The sequence below is a fragment of the Esox lucius genome, chromosome 15 (genome assembly GCF_011004845.1).
Source record: "Esox lucius isolate fEsoLuc1 chromosome 15, fEsoLuc1.pri, whole genome shotgun sequence".
In the NCBI taxonomy this organism is placed as follows: Eukaryota; Metazoa; Chordata; class Actinopteri; order Esociformes; family Esocidae; genus Esox; species Esox lucius.
The window spans coordinates 24,349,298-24,369,082 of record NC_047583.1 but is presented as its reverse complement, the minus strand read 5'-3'; the positions used below and the strand labels follow the sequence as shown (position 1 = coordinate 24,369,082).

General features: G+C 42.6%; 1 protein-coding gene across 2 annotated transcripts; it reads right to left on the bottom strand.

Annotated features, from left to right (window-relative positions):
- Nucleotides 1-240: 240 nt before the first annotated feature.
- Nucleotides 241-18,978, bottom strand: baz1a (bromodomain adjacent to zinc finger domain, 1A). 2 transcript variants are annotated; one of them, XM_010892960.4, is made up of 27 exons: nucleotides 18,833-18,978; nucleotides 18,348-18,497; nucleotides 16,865-17,143; nucleotides 15,590-15,739; nucleotides 15,279-15,377; nucleotides 15,037-15,124; nucleotides 14,655-14,789; nucleotides 14,334-14,409; nucleotides 14,011-14,177; nucleotides 13,243-13,338; nucleotides 12,234-12,372; nucleotides 11,976-12,122; nucleotides 11,545-11,640; nucleotides 11,110-11,334; nucleotides 10,632-10,976; nucleotides 9,812-10,393; nucleotides 9,382-9,554; nucleotides 6,792-6,919; nucleotides 6,573-6,623; nucleotides 6,228-6,397; nucleotides 5,208-5,282; nucleotides 3,657-3,904; nucleotides 3,224-3,423; nucleotides 2,776-3,110; nucleotides 2,322-2,503; nucleotides 1,845-1,932; nucleotides 241-1,193 (listed from the first exon to the last, which is right to left on the bottom strand). In XM_010892960.4, the coding sequence occupies exons 2-27, from the start codon at nucleotides 18,458-18,460 to the stop codon at nucleotides 1,021-1,023; spliced, it is 4,560 nt and encodes a 1,519-aa protein (XP_010891262.2). In that variant the 5' UTR covers nucleotides 18,461-18,497; nucleotides 18,833-18,978; the 3' UTR covers nucleotides 241-1,020. The 2 variants fall into 2 exon arrangements, with proteins under 2 accessions (XP_010891262.2, XP_010891264.2); XM_010892962.4 differs by having other exon boundaries at nucleotides 2,322-2,500.
- Nucleotides 18,979-19,785: the final 807 nt, after the last annotated feature.

Here is a 19,785-nt window from a genome sequence, read left to right as displayed (position 1 = left end):
CACGTTTTAGTTTAGTGAAAAATAACGTTACAGGCAGGACCATCCATTTGTTCAAAAGAAACGTCAACTGTTTAGCAGAATGAATACACACCCCTGGCCAACTCAGGCAAACAGTCGTTTTTCAGACTCAACCAGAAATGTAGCCAATTCTCACTCAGATGAAAACCATACCCATGTAATGTATAGACGTCACATTTACTAATTCAGCACGTAAAACAAAATCGACAGACTACCTGCAAGACATATTAAACAAATCCATTTATTTACATATAGAAAATGTACACACAATGGCAAATACAAAGCAAGAGACAGCTGGGACAACTCAGTATTTTAAACCCTATCCAAAACAGTTTTTCTACATTTTGAACTCAGAACTATGTCAATCATTCTTTACAAAAACAAAACAAGCATGTTCTATAAAAATATTATAAATAAAGCAAGTTATTACATTCAAAACTAAATAAATAACCAAGGAATAACAGGAAATAAATGATATTGGTTTCCAGTGTAGTGTTTCACTGAAAGATGGGATATTGTTCTTTGTACTGGTTCAAATGTGAAACTAATAAATAAAAAAACTGACCATGTTAAGTTAATCAAAATTAACTGAAGTAGTCACACAGGAAAATAATGTGCAAATTGCACAAAAATAGTAGTCTAGAAATGCTGCCAGGAAATAGAAGTTAAATGCACTGAAAAATATTTTTGTTTCTCCAAAATAACCATTAGTTTACCCTGAGTGAATACCATAGGAAGGACTGGTTTTCAAATATTCAGTGCAAATACTTTCACAGAAGGTTAGTTGTTGCTGCATTATCTTGGGAAACAATGACATTTACACTACCAAAAAGCTTTTTGGGAATGTTTACAAAAAAATAAAATAAAAGTCCATTGCATGGTGTATTTACCAGAAACAAGATTAAGCAAACCTGAATGTCCTGCAAGAAACTATTGTATTCAAACCTTTTTTTAAACTGGGTTCACTAATGAAAAAGTCCCAGCAGTTTCAGTCAATCACCGTTACACGCGAGACCGCTTTTGTGGGGGAGAGGTCCGGTCCAGCAGCCCCAGTTTAGAGATCTCAGAAGTGAAGAAGGCTTGGAGCCTAATTCCTGCTCTAGCCTCATTGGTGTGACGAGGGTTGTATTGTAAACAGTTGGCAAACATGAGCTCCACATCCTCAATGTACTCCACTGAGACAAAAGGAGAAAAAGGATAATTAGAAATAATCAAATCTGGTGGTATGCAGTAACATATCAGCAGGAAACTAACTAGCATTGCATGTTGAATTAAAATACATAATGCACTTGTGTCATTTGGCGCTACACTGTAAAACTTCAGGATTATAAGGAGAGTCTACCAGGGCTTCCACAACTTCTGACCTCACCAGTGCTTTCCTTTTTAATCTTCCAAAGAAACTCGTTTTAGTAAGCGTTAAGTTTTTGTAGGTTTTGGATTTATTTCTAATTCTGTGTCCTCAAAATAATAATAAAAAAGCAATAACAACATCAGTACCTTCCTTGACACCTCCTTTGGTCCTGAAGCATAGCTTACAATCAAGACTTAACATTTACAGCTTTCTTGTGCCTGCATAAATGACAAATCCCTTGAACAACCTTCCATGATGAAACGCAAACAGCCTCAAAAGCTGAGAATCTATACTTTAACCTCTTAATAATTTGATTTGATCATTTGATTTGAAATCCAAACTTTTGGAATATAGAAGAACGCTTACAGCCACAATAATTACAATTGGCTCAGTACAAATTCCACTAAATTGAACAGGAAGATGGCTCAAGCCTTTTAATGCGTGCAGGTTTCAGTAAAAGCAAAACAAAACTTACTGGCTGTTTTATATTGACAGTTGTTGACCTTTTCTCTGATAGTGCTCAATGCAATAGGTCTCTTGATGATATCGTAGTAGTCTGGAACCTGCAGCAGTCAGGAAAGGCATATTAAGGGGTTATAAAGACCAGTGATAGCCAGCCAACTTGGGAAAATAAATATTCTGAAAGAAATATTCTCATGAATGAGCATGGTCTAATTGACCAAAGTTTACATTCTTAATGAATCCGAAAACCAACATGCATTTCATGTTGATGGCCAATTAATTAGTCCTGCACAGGAAGTTAAAAACAATAATTAAAGTTGACAGCTAGTTGTAGGAAAGTGTGTGTGTATTTTATACTAAATCATGGGGTAATGCAACCACCTACTCAGGATCCTTAATATGAAATGTAACAATTTCTATAAAAAAAAAAAAACTGGTAACATCAGGCTTCCCTGGGATTCTTTGGTGATACTCTTTAATGAAATGTTACCTGTGTCCTGGACACCAGTTTCATGAAGGGCCAGCTGTCTTCATGTCTGACCAGCTCTACAGTGAGCTGCTCACAGGCCGACAATTCATGGACTCCCAGGTTCCTCCCTGAGCTGCGGCGATTGGACGAAGAACCCGAGACTGACGGCGTTAGTATCATCTTAGGCTTAGGGGAGACATCTGCTGGAGGAAGGAAGAGGAGCAGCAATGAGGAAAAATTCATTTAACCAAGAGACTGCACTGGGCGGTAAAAAAGAAATCCCTAACAGAAAAAATATTATGTTGGACCCTCCCCACCCCCCAAAAAATATATTTTAAAGTGCTAAATTGAAATGTTCTGTATAGAGGATTTTTAGTTTGGGGGGGAGATTATCTGCAAATACAAATAAAATATATCTACAGCAATATAAAATTCTCCAAGAAGTCAAACTCCCCCGTGTCTCAAATGTTCTTACGAGAGATGGGTCTTTTACGAGAGTCTGTCTGAGAGGGAGAAGGAGTGGGTTGGCTGCCTGGTCTGCTGGAAGTGCCGTTGGTGGCCAGTATCTCCTGACTGAGCCGGGAGCTGACTCTGCTGCCAGGCCGGGGAGGGGGTCTGCTGTTGGAGAACGGGCTGGGCTTCTTCCCTGAGGACTTAGAGGATTTCCCTGTTGACAGGGCTTGTTTGGGGGTGGTCTGCTGGCTCCGAGGAGGGGAATGACATGAGTTTGTGTTGGTCCTGCTACTTGGCCGACCTCGTTTGGTAGTGGGCACAGGTGGTTTCACAGAAGTGCGTCCCTTTTTAGTGACACTAGAGTTTAGGGAGACATAAGTGACAGGCAAGCTTCAAATATCTGAATAAACATTGGCCGGCTTGTTTTTGATTAATGGAAACGAACATAACTAGTGACACTCAAAACACACCTTTTTTCCTCTTCCTCCTCAGTCTCTTGGTCCTCCGATTCCTCCTCCTCTTCTGATTCTTCCTCCTCCTCTTCCTCAGACCCATCTTCTTCCTCCATTTCCTCTTCAGAGTCGACCGAGGAGCGTTGGCGGGAGGTGAGGCGGTTGGCTCGCCGCTTGGGCCGGCACTCCGGGCAGAACCAGTCCCCTTCTGGGACAGCCTGCACAACGTGGCGCGAAAGAAGAATTTCAGATGACGGCACGGGCACACTGAGGATATAATACCTTACAATACAAAGTCTATTATAAAGAAACAAAGGATATATCTGTGGTGCTTTAAATCAGGGTCACCTTTTTGTTTACCAAATGGAATTCCCCTTATGTCTTTCAAACCTAAGTGAATTCCTCCTATACAATTTTAATAAACGGGGAATCCACAGCTTCACCATCTTACCTTGAGTTTGGGACGGACACAGTGGATGTGGTGTCCCCGGTCGCAGCCGTCACACAACAGCATGTTCTCTGAATCTCCTTTCCGGCGACAGATCTTACAGCGGGCGTTGAGCAGGGACTTGGCCCAGATTATACTGCGCTCCAGGGTGGAGAGGTGTAGGAAGACCTGGGACAGGCTGGAACAGCCCAGCAGGGATTCTCTCCAGCGCTCCTGGACCGTTTTCACACCTCGGCCGCTGTCACTACCATCTGAGGGTCAAAGACATGACGGGACTGAGCACAAGTGTTTCTAAATGTTTAGCAGCGTAAACTTACTCACAATGCGGGCCAGCTACAATAAATAGGTTTAGACAAATATTCACGTCATTAGATCTTAGATTTTTTGGACAGTTCAAATGACAGCGTTCCTATTCCCCATGGTCAGCGTTCCATGGTAGTCGTCATAGTTACCAGACCAAATGAACAGCCATGTTTGTCTAAAAGTGACGACTTTGAACAAGACGCCCCATAGGGAGCGACAGAAAAAGGACTTCAGGACACAAGTCATATGATCGTTCAGACAACTGATTAGCCAGGCGTCAGATTAGTATACGATTTTTTTTTACCACACGCATGTGCTTAACATGTGAGGTCTTAAACCTGTTCTTCAGATCTCGGGCAGAAGTTTCTGGTAGCTACTAGCGCTGTAGTAAGATACTTGTTTCGGTACTGACAGTGAAATGGTAAAGATTTTCCAAGCGAGAGAGATCTCCCAGACTGAAGACGGTCTATTAGATACATTGTACACAAGGCAATGCTGTCACCGGTGTTTTAGGTTTAGACAGGCAGCTAGATAAGAGGTTCATATTTTGCCTGTGAAACCAAGGAAAGAGGCAAAATAGCCTTCACCTCTATGAGTAAGAGGCAACGAATGGAAACTACAGAATGACCTATACAATTCTATTTAATATCTAAAAACAATTACAGCAGCATAAACAGATTTTAAAACTGAACCAATGATTTAGCCTATTTTGAGTGAATTTAGAACATGTTGGGGGGGCTGAGTGACCTCAGAATGACCTATAAAGTATTCTTTAATATTAAACAAATTCAGCACAAACATGCACAGATGGAACACAAACGAATGAGACTATTTTGAGTCAAGTAGGAGCATGTTATTCCTGATGACATCATCACCTCAAATGATGTGTCCAATATACAAAACACAGCAGGAGCACAAACAAAACATTTAAGGGCAAAAACAATTAAGCCTATTCTGCCAAAGTTTTGACCCTGACCCAGTTAGACATTACACGACTGACTATAGGGGAAAGCATTAAACATTATTATGTCAAATTATTTGTAATACATCTATTGAATTTTATATTCTGGTTCCCATGACTGATTGTTATCTTCTTTCATTAGGCGAGTCTCACTGGAGTAAAACTATATAGAAAAATAAACCAAACAACAAGAGACCAGGTAAACATGTCAGGAAAGAAAGTGTTTATTTGGCCCTCATTAACCTTACCTACACTGTCCTGAGCCTCATCTTTCCTGCCATTAACCTTACCTTCACTGTTCTGATCCTCATCTTTCCTCTTGTCTCTCTTTTTCACCTTCTGGTCCTTTTTAGCCTCTTCATCACCTGTAGGAATGAATGACAATTGTATCCATGGATATCAGTTGACACGTTTAACAGAAATGAAAAGCGTTAAATGCTAAAAGGTAACAAATATACAAACATTATTTACCAGTTAATGTATGAAAATATACAGGTCAGAGCAGATGGCGCCATCATCCAGCCTACCATGTAACTAAGGTCCGTTACGAGATCCTCTGATACAGAAGATCCTTTTGAGCGACATCTTGCCCGAGGTTAAAAGACTTTCAATTAGCCTGTTCTATAGTCATCCCATATGACACCCTGATACCCATAGGCCCTGGTAAGAAGTAGTGCAATATAATAGATACAGGGGGCCATTTGGGAACATAGTACAAATCCATAAAGATGGCAGTATCCATGCCCATTCCGCAAATACTTTGAGCAACTTACAATTAAGGCAGTCCCATTCAAATTATGATCAAAATTGCGACATTAATTTTACTCGCAAATATCCACGGTTTCTGGTTGCCTGGTGTCATGCGAGTGTAATCCGTCATTGGTTTTTCATGTGCCTGCTCAGCTTCACGGTCACTACCTTCCCTACATCCTTGACACAGATCATGGAGTGGTTGAGAAGGTTTGCCTAACCACAGGCAACTACCCAAAGCCTCTTCTTAGAATGAGGACACATGACAATGTTTTAGACGGGGTACCTTGAAATAGGTAAGTGTCTGAAAATCTTAATTGCAGTATACAGCCAAAATAAAAAACGAAATTCTTTTCATCCAAATTGTTCAGCCCTGTGCGCAATACAGTTTACATTATCCTATTTTTAATACATTGCTACGATCTATTAGGGCATCAAACCATGTTGCACAGCATAGCAAAAAAAACGATGACCTATCCAGCATCTTGATGCAGTCAAGGTTCAGTCCTCCTCTCTACAGGAAGAGGAGGACTGCATGAGGATGAGGTCTGCTGGCTTACCAAGTGGAGCCTTCAGGAACTTCCTCTCGATGCCCTGTTGGATGTGGGCCAGGGCCTGGGCCAGGTAGTGGACCGTGTGGTTGGCCAGCTGAGGGGTGCTGGGGGTGGTGGACGCTGCGCTCACACTCTCCTCCTTCAGCTCCTGAAACCTTAACAAGGACACATGCAACCTGCACACCAACAAAAATAAAAAAGATATTACCTTCTGGTTGAAATAAACTGATCCTGCGATGCCTCAGAACAGAGGTTATTTCTTAGTGGCTGGTAGCGGTCATTGAACTCCTCAATGAATGCAGCCATACTGAGGGCTCACTGTAAATGCACATCAATGTAGATATAGCTAACCTCTTGGTGTCTCCCCTCAGCTCCTGTAACCTGACCACAGGAATCTGTAACCTATATTTGTAGAAAGACAAACGCTTTATTGATTTAGCAGTTTTGTTACTTTGATGTAACCACAGCTACAAAACTGCTAATGTGACCAGCCTCCTTAGATCCATCTAACCTCCTGGTGGACCTTATGACAGACTACAAACATTCCTGGTCAAGACCCAGAGCACGTACCTTTCTTTTTTCACATTGTTATCATTTATTTCCATGTTCTCCACATCTCCGTTCTCCTTCAGCTCAGGGCTCAGTAGTTCATAGTGGCCATCCTCTAGTGCCTTTCTCCACGCACTCCTATCCATCACCTACAAGATCAAGCAGTCATGTCGGACAAACGCCAATCCTTTCATTCACTGAAGATTTACTGAAGAAGTAATGACACGACAAGCACTGCGATATGCTTCGAGTCTGCGATGCAATACAAGAGGACAATCCAGAGGTATCCCCTCACAGACAGCTTTTTTAGAAGCAGGGGCTGTGACGAAAAAGGGCTTCAGGACGCTGCTGAAGTGTCTATTTGATGCCCAAAAAGGGCACATGGGAGGTATGGGAATGTCTTGGGTTGAACCACTGACTGAGATTAATCAAATGCTCTTCCTGTTCAAAAAGTGTTTGATTGGTGACAATACTGAAGGCAACAAAATTAAATCATACAAATAAAATAAAACAAACACCATTGGCCACTTCACAATGACTGCATGGTTAAAACCACAACCAGCCAAACAGGCCTGGCAAGCAGATGTGTTTATGCAGAAAAACCGCTTCTAAAAGCAGACAAACCAGACAAAAAGACAAGATTCTATCACAAACATATTTCTACCAAATCTTGAGCCAACACTAAGTTAAGAAATGGTCCAGTAGGGCAACCAAGCCCAATAGTTTTAGCTTTAAAAGGTCAGTGGTGGCAAAGCTCACACTTCTACAGGGACCATGCAGCTTAAATGAAAAGCTTGTATATCAATGGTGCAAACATGGCAAAGGCCAGCATGTTTAAAGACTCCAATGTTTTGGACACCTTCAGTAAGGTTTCCATGCTTTAAAAGGCCCTTCAATTAATACATTATCATAATGGTGCCTACTTAAAAGTATAGATAATTATCATATTCCATCTACAGCCTACAGCTTCTTTTAAATGTTTAAACAATATTTAAGAGCAGCACTTGAACACTATATTGAGGATTATGTTGAAAATGTGTATATAGGTGTAATCAACATCACACTGCCATTTCTTTCAGACAATACCCCATTTCTTTCAAACCTATTTCAAATCCTTTGCAAGAAGTTGGCGGAAGCCTCCCATTCCAGTGGATGTTACTGACGTGGCTTCACCATTCAGAGCATCTACTCAGAATGCCAAACAAGAGGGAGCTCCTGAGAAACAAGAAGGTGCTGGAGCAAAACTTTAGTGCTCTCTGAAGACAAAACCAGTTCCTATTGCGGCAAATGGCATGCAGGACTCCAAACTAACCATTTTCCACTGGTGGCTCTGGTGCTATGGAGTCTGTCAGTTGGTGTCACTGACACATGATTACGTCGCACCCCATGGGTTGAGTTGTTATAATCTTACATTTTAGAAAATGTCTTCTGATTTGGCATGCTAGATCTCAACATGGCCAATAAGGACTAGTGATAGAAAGTTCAGATCTTCACTGGTTCAGATCTTTCAGTCATTCAGTAAACATATCTTTTGACTGATTTTGATTAGCCAGTAACACCCAGAACACCACAAGACCCACTGCCACCAAACATCCAACTGATAACTAGCCATGATTCTATATACACAACCCTCCTTGTGAATAGGAGTGAGAAAGTTATTGCTAGTACGGTTTTAAGGTAAACGCGGTTGAAACAAAATTGGTGTTGAACTTGAAGACATAAGGGTTTTGCTCTGTAAGGAATGAGGCAAAATGAACTGCGGTATATATATTATAACGACGCAATATTCTTTAACACCCACTGGATAGAGTGGGAACATGACTGTTCACAACATTGTAAACAGCATCACGTCCCTCAGGTCTGAGGGGGAGGACGAGGTGCAGCCCACTCAAAATAGGATTTGTTGTTTCAGTGAAGACGCATGGACAACCAATTTTTTTAAGAGTAAAGAAAAAGGGTGGCAAAATGTGAACATTTGGTTGCAGTCTGGAGCACAGACAGGCCTTTTGAGTCACTCAGCAAGTCCCTCATCCCACTTCTGGAGTTCACATATGCACTGCCAAGAGTGTCTTATTTTTTTTACCTGAAAACAGTTCTTCTATTCAACACAACACTGTTGGCACCAGAGAAAGACAAAGCCAAACAAAACTCAAGTCTATCTTACATTACTTTACCAGTGAATTAAAAGACCCTGGGGCATACGCTTCTGGATGAGGCCTCTCTAATACAGTATTTAAAATAGAAATGTCAGTGCTGGCGAAAACATCAATATCAGTGATGACCAGGACAAAACCACAGCCTCTAACCCCTCAGCCACAGAGAACAAAGATCTACTGGCTTAGTGAAACATTAAGCTTTCCATTACACAAAGCATCTGCATGATAGGGTATTCAACAAAGCAAAACACACATGGTTGACATGGTGGTTCTACTAGAGAAGAAAAAAAAAACTCCAATTATATTTTTAAGCCTACAAATAAGAGGACATTTAAACTTTAAGTGCTGAAAGAGTTTTGTTGAAACTGAATATGTTAATTAACATTTAAAACTGGCTTTGTCATTTCACATTAAAAGGAAAACTCCTTTTTAAAGGAAAGTGCCATGGACCATACCTTGACTTGCCCCAGTGTACCCTGGTAGATGCGGTCCTCTATATCCAGCAGCAGGTCCCTCAGCCTGTTGGCCATGAAGTTCTCAGCAGGAGCTGCTGTGCCTTCAGACAAAGCAGGGCCAACCTTGGACTTCGTTAAGGCAGCTTTGTTAACCGCAGCCTCCGGTTTATTCTCTGCAAACACCAGGCAAACAATGAACACCCCACATTCATCCTCTAGTGGGACCGCTCCACACATTCCCCCAGGACATTTGACTTCAGTCAGGGGGTGATGAATCAATCATTCACTCTTCAAGTGACTGCGAGCAGAAGCGCAGTGAGACAAAACAAATGTTGATGTGGACAATAGATTTGCAATTTGGTTGAGGCTCTCCAACCACAGGCCCTACTAATCTGGCTACTACAAAGGTCAATGTGTTGGCAGTCAGTACCTGGGTGGGGGTGGCAGTCAGGGGCTGTAGCAGGACTACTGAGGAGTTGTGTGATACGTTCCTTCTCCTGCAGCAGGGCCTCCTTCAGGGTGCTCTCCCTGTGGCCTCGTGGGTTCAGGGCCTCGATCAGGGCCTCCACCTCCTGGGGGCAGCTGTAGAAGGCCCACTGGTTAGGACGGTTCACTGGAGGAGCAGAGCGGGTTTGGACGGGTTTGGAGTCAGGGCCTGTCTGGGAGAGGTCCTCCGGATTTCCAGATTTGTTGTGTGACAGCTCCATGTCTTCCTCTTCAGCCTTGGGTGGCTCTTGCTCAAGAGTTGGTTTCCGGAGTTCAAGCATGTCCTCAGTCAGGCCGAAGTAGTCGTCCTCCACAAAGAGGGCAGAGGTGGAGGGGAAGAGCCAGTAGCGGCGGTAGAGGCGGTCGCGCCCCAGGGGGAGAATGTAGGTACAGGCTGCAGCTTTCTGGATGCGCTCCTGAAGCTCCTTTTCCCTCTGCTGCTGTTGAGCAAGTTCCTCCGGGCTTAGACGTGAGCTCACCTCCTCCCTGGGGTCTTCTTTCAGCTGCTTTTCTTTGGAATCGCTGCCTTTAGGAGTGAAACCAAAGGATAACTTATCACAACAGCAGACACAGAAATACTTAAGATAGCTAGTGGGGACTATTACACAATCAACTGGTAGTTAAATAGAACCATGTAGAACATCCCCCACAAAGACCACCTACTGTACGGTTCCCCACACAAAAACAAAAAGGAGGAGCACGATGTACGAAGCATTCAATGTAAAGGTATTCTAAGCAGGCGAGGACCAATGGCGAAAACGTACTCTTCTTGGTCGTCTGCTCGTCCTCGTCCTCGGTCTGATGCTCATCCTTCAGGCTCTCAGTACTGGTGTTGAGGTGGCCATTTCTTCCCTCCTCTTCCATTAGCTTCTCGTGTTTCTCCTTAAGCTCTTTCAGTTTCAACTCCTGTTCCTTCAACTTCTCCTCCTTCCTCTTGCGTACCCTGACAGCGGCCTCCTCCCGCTCTCTGCGGTGCTGCTCAGCCTTCAGTTCCCGGAGCTCCTGCTTGGCTTGCCTCTGCTCGTCAGCGCTGTCCTCTATGAAGTCCCTGGTGGACACCAGAGTCAGCAGCTTCCCACACAGAGCATGGAGGATCTTCAGCTTCTCACCTGGGAACACCAGAACACAACAGATCCGTTACACTCACGCTGGACAAGGTATCAAGCTTTACGATCACTCCGGTGTTTTCCCAACAACATGCAGCTCCAAAACAGTGCGTGCGTGCACACCCATCCATCTAACCTGGCAACAAGTCGTAGACAGCAGTGCAGGACAGCTTCTTGACCAGCCCTGGGTTGGCCAGTCTCAGCTCAACACAGGGGTCATCCATAGAGCCAAAGCCCCCCTGTTTCTGGTAACGGAACTTGGCGTTGGCGGAGTTGCAATCGGCCCCCGATGCCAAGATGTGCAGCCTCAGGATCTCTGACAGAGTACAGCTATCCAGGTCCAACTGCTTCAGACTGCAACCTACAAACAGAGACACAGCCTGTATTAGTATTCTGTGGACTAACCCAGTGTAATGAAGAGCCAGGCAGATATATTGCAGTCAGTGCAGACCACAGTATGGTAACAAGTCCGGTAACACCACAGAACCACTGTCATGCAGTGTAATCAATCTCTCAGCACATAAACACATGGGTCAGAACACTGACGTTAATAGTGCTGGCCTCCCCTCACCTTGGTGGAGCTGAGGCCAGGCAGCAGCCAGGGAAGCCACAGCACTGATGGCGGACTGGGTCGGGTCAGAATCATCATCCAGGACCTCACTCAGATCTAGAACAAGACAAATTCACCCACCCAAATCGTTTGGAATTGGAATCACAGGCCAGGTCTGAGCATTTTATAAAGATATGGAACAACACAGAAAGATTTGTTTTCATAATTCAATTATACTCCTTTTTAGCATGCAAATAGATTAAAGTTGGCTTCACATACTACACACGGGTCAGATCTGATCCAGCTTAGGTTGATATATAGATTTCCACAACAACACAAACAAACCAGATCCTTTCAGAGTCAGGTACATATTAGGCAGACCCACTACGTTTCAGATCAGAAGTTGTCTCAGTAGTTTCCGTTGGCGTTGTTGAGGGCGAGTTTGTCCCTACCTTTGGTTTCAGCCTCAGCCACTTGGTCACGGGCAACCTCCTCCTGCTCCTCCGCCAAGGCCTGGAAGATCGCCGACAGGAAGAAGAAGAGCAACTCACAGAGTGGCCCCTCAGGGTCAGAACCAACCAGAGCCTCCTCCAGTACCTCTGCAACATACAAACAAGGTTGCCATAGTAAGAAAACAAGTGACACACAGTAGTAATAACATTAAAAATAACAAAAATGGAAACTAAGAACCAATTATTGTTTTCTGTTACCAAGCGTGATGCCGTCGGGGAACTCGTCTTTGAGGTCAAAGAGCTCGCCGAAGGCTTTGAGGAACTCCAAAACCATGAGGGCATCTCCAAACAGCTCTGTGGGCAGGCGGGTTTTCACTGGGACAGGGGTTGGGAGATCCTGGACAGAGGGAGTCAGTAAGAGTCAAGTCACCAGAACCAAAACAAAATAACTGAATTCAGTAGAATTTCTAGCTTATAGATACCATTTGGGATCCTCCGCCAGATTCTTGCCACATTTCCACTGGTGATTTACCCCGGGAACCAGGGCTACACCGTGATTTATGCTAACGTTGGCTCTAGACTTTACGGTATTCGATCATATGTTTAGTACCAAAGACTTAAGGAGGGACTCGGATGGGGAGGGGGGAGTAAACTTTGGCTTAATGGTTACGAAATAAAAGGCTAAATGTATATGGCAATCAAACAACACCATGCTCAGTTTGTTTGTAATACAGAGTCTAACCCCTCCATACTTCAATTGAGTCAATGGCATCGTACAACCGACGGTCGCTCCTTCAGTTGAGAGTCTTTTCTTCCCTGTACTGCCGCTTTATTTTATCAAGGATCTGTTTGTTAGTCTTCTCGTGATGGGTTTCATCCGATCTAAGCAAATGATACACATTGCCATTCGAAAAGCTCAACATGCTGCGTTTTCACAGCACGTGACGCATCAACCCACAAACCCCGCCCTAAGTCCTCAAGTCTGGGGCATGGCACAAAGTGAGAGGCACTGTACCCGGCCACAGCCACTGGTCAATGAAAACAGAATCATTTCTGGTATTTAGGGTAAAACCTGTGGAAACGAGGGATCTGCGTCCCATACCGGTTTTGAGGAATACAGTATTGTTAACTTATGTTCACCATAGAAACGGGCAATAAAGCACTCACAGGCCTGAACTTAGGGTAGCAACCAACTTACATCCTAAATAAACTTCAAATAGGGAGGAGGGGGACAATCAAATCCAACTAAAGAGATTTTAGTAATCACCTTGAGGTCCTCACACTCCAAGTCTTCTCTGGGCTTGCTCCATATCTTTAGTCGTTCTGCATATTTCTTTTTTTCTTCCTTCAGCTTCTCCCTCTCCTGCAACAGAGGGCAATGATAAGCACAGAACATTCTACAGTGCCATCGGGTTAACTTTTTACAAATGTTGGGTTAAGTAAAAAAAATAGAAGAATCCTCCGACATGCGCTGTGAAGCGTGGGACCTTATGCAGACGCATCCCCTTATAAAAAATGTCCAGCGGAATTTTCCACAGATGGATGCCATCTGAAGACATCAAGCAGGATCACAGGACAAACGATTCAGCGGAGCTCCATATGAAGTGTTACGGCAAATAACTTAAGTAAATAAGATACTTGAGTGTTTGAGTTTTTCAACTATTTTCACACACCTAAAAACACATTTTTGTCATTATGGGGTATTGTGTTTAGGTTGACGGCAAAAAAGTTATTATAAATTAAGACTATTCACAAAATATGGAGAAAGTTAAGGGTTGTAAATACTTTCCGAAATCCACTGTGAACCAGGTTGAATACAACTAAATGCTTGCCAGTGGTTTACAAACCTCATCTGAGGACCACCAGCAATTCCTTTATTAGATGTATTCAAAGCTGGCACACAAGAATTAACTAGTCAAATAATCATCAAATCCTTGACTACTGATTCTGATGACTTAGATCTGAAATTGTGAGACAACTGGGTGTCGTCAGGTGACACTGGAGAACCACTGATTCAAGTTACAAGTCAACTCACCTTTTCTTTCTCCACTTTCATACGTTCCTTCTCCTCTTTCCTTCTCTGCTTTTCCTCTTCAAAAATCTTTTTCATCTCTTCCCTCTTCTTCTCTTTGTCCTCCTTTTCTTTCTTTTTGGCTTCCAGGTTCTCTTCTCGCTCTCTCTTCAGCTTGGACTTCTCATGTGCTGAACAAGACAGTTATAACCAAAGAATGTTTTTAATGTTGTGACTGTACGTATTCTGGAGTTATAAGTTGTGACCTTTCTTCATTCATATAAATCTCTTGAAATGGTTATATTAGCACTGACATGCTAACACAGAACACTTGTTTTTGCACTTACATATACTCATCATCTCTTCCTTCTGCTGCATCAGACGAAGCCTCTCCTCGGATGCTTTCAATAAGTTGTTTCCCAACTAGAGAAAATCAAAAGCAGTTGACTTAAGAATAATTGCTTCAAAATACATGCAGCCTTCACAAGTTCAACAAAAATAGCATAGTTATTACAAGCTTACAATTTACAACAGTACCATTTGGTCTACATTGTTCAAATTAAAACATCGTCCCGTAATGCATTACAAAGGCTCTACATATGGCAGGCATCCCAATTGTGAACAAGGCCCATAAGGCCATATGGGATGCAAATGCTGCCAATCCTCACCGCTCCAGGAGAAGAGATATTCTTTGGCTTGCCCCGCCCTTTAGGAGGAGGACTAAAGACAAACACAGGAGGCTCATCGGGGAAGAACTGGGAGAAGTGCTGTTCAGCCAACTTGTACTTGGCAACAGTTGAGGCCTAAGCAGGGAAGACAAATATCAAACTGTCAGCCACAACATCACAGCATACAGTTACTCAATTGAAATTAATCAATTAGTCTGTTTGGTACTTTTTTTTTTGATAAGCCTTTTACTTCATGTAAGTTAAGCCAAGAACACTTATGTACATAAAAAAAAAAAAAAGTGACGCTTAAAAAGGAACACGCCAGACATTTTACACCAATTCCAGATTACGTCAAAGTCACATTAAGACAAAGTCAAGTCACCTTTAGAACGATGACTCCATTCTGTGGTTCACAGTGTTGTTTAAGAAGCAGCTTTAGTCTGTCCCGTGAAAACGTGTTCTTCTTTCGGCTAAAATAGGCGGTCAAGGCAAAGATAATGGTTAGTGGTTCCAAGGCAGACAGGATTACCTCTCATAAGAGCAAAAAACAGAAAGGTATCATGAAATGTACAAGAACAGCAAGTGTATGTGTTCGTTGAGTCGAGACGGCGGTTATAGACTCACCTGATTTGACCAGCCCGGGTAAATACGGGGTCACTGCCTTCCTTGACCGGCCGCACTCTGTACTTGAATACAGACGGGTTGACCGGTTTCTTCTTCTTGCTTTAGATATAAGGGGAAAATAACCAAAAAAGGTTTTTACCCTGGCCAACATGGACGATAGACAAAGACAATGCATACGCAAAGGCAGGCTAGTCTCCATTTAGTCCATGAATTTCAACCATGGTCCTCGGTAGCTACACTAAAAAAGCTGCACTACATAGAAACCATTGTAGTTCAAGATGCAGCCTAGCATTGCAGGGTTATGTACTGACCCATTGGCCTTTGATATGGGGTTGTTAGGGGTGTCCTCGTCACTGTCACTGATGACGATGGTGTCCCCATCCATCTGGAGCTTGGCGTGGCCATTGACTGGCCCGTTAGAATGGTGGGGAGACTGCACATCCAGGATTTCACACAGCTGCCTGGAATGTAACAGTCAAAACAAATCTAAATGAATAAAAACCACAGCCAATTTCAAATATGTGGAGTAACTAATGGCAACAAACCATGGTAATAATAAACCATGGTAAGAGGCATTTTGAGACCGGGACATGCTTGCTTTAATACCCAACCTACTGACCTAACCCAAAAACCAGACTACTAATACTGAACCTGCTTACAGGGCTTCAGCTTAAGCACATCTGGCTAAGCAGGAACAACTGTGACAGGGCATGTTGATGACCGAGTAAAGCCCTCAAAGCCTAGCCAGAAGCCACATGGCAATTGTCTCAGCACATGCACGCTTCCCCTGAGCCGTGTCTCCGCCCCCTCCCCTCCATCCTCCCCTGCTGGGTCCATGTTGATTCTTGTCTGCCTGGCTCTCTGGTGCCTATTGCCATGTTGTGATTATGTTATGTCTGGGGCAACTCCTTGTGCATGCTTGGCCAATCACAGGACTCGCTTTAGCTCCACCCACTCACTCACTCCTGTTGTGTTATCTATTCATGGCAAGGTCAGCCCGTTATGGCCAACTGAGTTCCTCTCAGAACAGAAGGGTCCCTTATAATGATTTATCGAAATTACAGCAGATTCCATCATTTATTGTAATGTGTTGGGGAGAGGATTCTTGTTAAATAAGCCAAAGTGAGTGGACATTGTATATAGACAAAGCTGGAAGACATAGGGTTCGGTCTGAAGGAGAAAAGAGCCCCTGCAAGCACAGGACACACCCAGGGCTGTGTCCTGTCATATCAGGGCTGCACTGGTCCCCCTTGCATGACACCTCATGGCCAACTCTACTCATTCGGGCTAAAGACAATCTATCAAAGCACAGAGGCTCATAAACACATTAAAAGGCATTGCAGTTGTTCAGAAAGATGTGAAAAATACCAAATGATTGAGAAGGAAAAAGAAAACTGATTAAATAAGTAGGAAGTCATTTAACGTAAAACTGATGACTGGCGCATACGGAGAAAACCAACAACATTTGTTATGGCGGTAGGGGAGGTCATTCTATCGATAAAAGAAACACCAGTGCGGGTAAAAACATAGATAGCAGTACAGCAAAATGATCATGCTAGGGGTGGAAATGTGGAAAGACACTTTACCTGGCACCGGAGCGGTTCACAACGTCCACAATCTCCCCAGGAAAAAACCTCTCCTTTACATAAGAATAGACATCGTCACAGATCTCATGGAGCCGGGTACGGTATGTCAGGGCTGTGAGATGTAGCAAGGGCACCACCAGGGCGGAGGGGAAGCTCTGCAGGCTCTGACGACCTCTCTTCTCACTCTCCAAAGCTTCAAGGTACGTAAGACCTGGTTTGCCAGTTACCGCACAGCTCCACACCAGACTGTTGCACAGGATGGTCCTCTCAAAGAACTCACTGTTGGGAGATGGTTGTACTAGTAAGTACAAGGCATTGCATATTCGCTCAAGTGTACTCTAGACAAGGATCCCAACGTGGGATGTCATGAAATAGCTTGCCAATTTTGCCCAGAAAAATTTAAGTCAATGAACCTATTCTATCAGCTTTGCATCATATTTTCCCTTAGACAACCATAAATATAACATGTTGTTCAAAACATGTTGAACAAATACAATTTGAGAAAACAATCCTACAAAAATACACAAGACATTTGTATATTGTTAAAATTATGATGAAAGACAGCTTCCCTCTACTAATTGTACAGTAACATGACAACTTTTAACGTGTTGGGAATGGGAATTCAAATGCCCGTCGTTTACTCTTCGAGACCCTGAAGAAGCCTCATGTTGTCCTACATAAAAATAAGTTGTTTTATGTGTAGCAATTGCTAAAATAAATCATTTTCAACTGCTTAGATATAAACAGACAGCAAGTTGGTTCCGATTCATCTTCATAGCTACAGTACAACAATAGCAATGACCACGTTTTTCAGGCGAGCTGAAAAAGGAGTTGAGTCTCATCCTTCGATATGTAAAATTCTAAGCAGGGATCCATTTCATAACTTTGATCAAGACTGATTAGTTAAATTAAACAGTTCTCTCACATAGCTATAATAAATAAACTATGGCAAAAATATATATATATAACCTGAACTCAACTAAAGTCGATGCAAGTCTTATGTGTTTTGTAACGCTAGCTACCAGTTTGCTAGCAGGCCAAGCTTGCTGCTAACTACTTGGTAAGCTAGCTAGGTACTCTTGACTGAGTTCAGTACTAACAGCTTAGTGTACATACTTAGCTAGGACTGATCCAGCTAATTAGCCGATGTTAGCTACACCTGTCAAACAACAACAGTCGGACAAGTGGATATAAATAACGTCCACGACACATTTAAACTGATGATGGCAAGCACAATAAGTCAGACAGACTATATAGTATTGATGATTTGCTAATTAGTTAACTATATACAGTACGTAAACTATCTCCCACCACTGCAAAATGGATGAGCTAGCTAACAAGGTAGCTATCGTTTGCTGTCACTTTGGTGAAACTTTACTAGTTTATAACTGAACGGGTGGTGATTTGATAGCATACAGATTTGCTATATACAGTACTCAATGTAAATTGAAATGTGCTACTGTATCGGTTTGACTTCACGTACTCATACGTCCTGAAGATTTCATGTGTGACTTTGCAAAGGAACACTTCTTCATCTGGTTTGAGGTCTGATGGCAGCTTCTGTCTGACGAACGGCTTTCTGTGTAGAAGCGGCATCTTTCTTTATCTTCGACTCCACTGATGTCCTTTGATACTTTCAAAAAAGGAGGGAAAAATAAAACCCTGTACAGTAGCACTATAATTATATAACAAAAGTTTACATAAGTAAACATCGGCAATAAACTAAAACATGAGGACGGTGACCCGAATATTGAATAAAATTATGTGATAATCTACGAGAAGTTTCAAGGGGAAATCCAGCCTTTGTTAATGACACGCTTCCCAGTCACATACAAAAGTGAAGCTAAACCCAACCAACCCACATTAAAATGTGCTCAATGATTAACAGAATGTATATCCGATATGATGAATAAAAATGCCGAAACGTATGAATAAATTCGCATAGAGGAAGCATTCAATAGGTTTTACCGGTTGTGTAACGTAAAAAACTATAATCCGCGGGAGAAAAATACAAAAAGTCCGCAGACTGTCCCACTTCTCCACCGGACCGACACTGCGTGTTGTTGACGCGAAGTTTGATCCGCTCTAGTTCACCGATCAGGAAGCGCGTAGGGGGATGTGGCAGTGTAGCCTCTTTTATTCCCATTGGTTGTGTATCCCGCCAGTCGCTTCACCACCACCAATGATGTTCATGTTCCTTTAACATTAAATGACTAGAGGCATATAACATTTCCCGGCTGAAACAAAACATCATTCAACTTATTGGAAAATGGATGTGCATGCCCTTAATAGTAAAATAATTAGTATATAATATCATGTCTTAAGTAGTAAAACTTTTTTAACTGGTTAAGAAACACAAGTTAGAAAGAGTTTGCAGCTGACTTGAGACTGACTGATCAGTCGATATTACCAGTACAATACCCCAGCTAATAATTGCTGTTAGTATGCAAGAAGCATCACAGAGGACCTGGATTTAGAAGTTAGCAGTGGCATATTAGCCATATAACACAAACCCCAAAGATGTCTTATTGCTTTTAAACAAGTAAACAGTGTATTCAGGATTTAAAGCACCCGGTTTAAAAAGTTTCTTAACCTCTTGAAAACAAAGTAAGCTATAAGACTTCATTTTAACAACTAATCATAATTTTCACAAAAAGCATGTCATCACTCATCCCACTCCCACTTTGGCATGCCACAAGGAGCAATGCTTCCAGGAAGAATATTACATTTTAATAAACAGTGGTCTCAACACTCAAACAACAGCCTGAGAAGGGTTCAAATATGAGAATAACTTGATGTCTGTCTGATAATAGTTAGAGAACATCACAACCAAGCTACCTAATCCCACTATGTCAAATCCCTCAAGGGGGTAGTAATTACAATCCAAATTAAGTGCGTCTGCTAAAGGACTAAAATGTCGT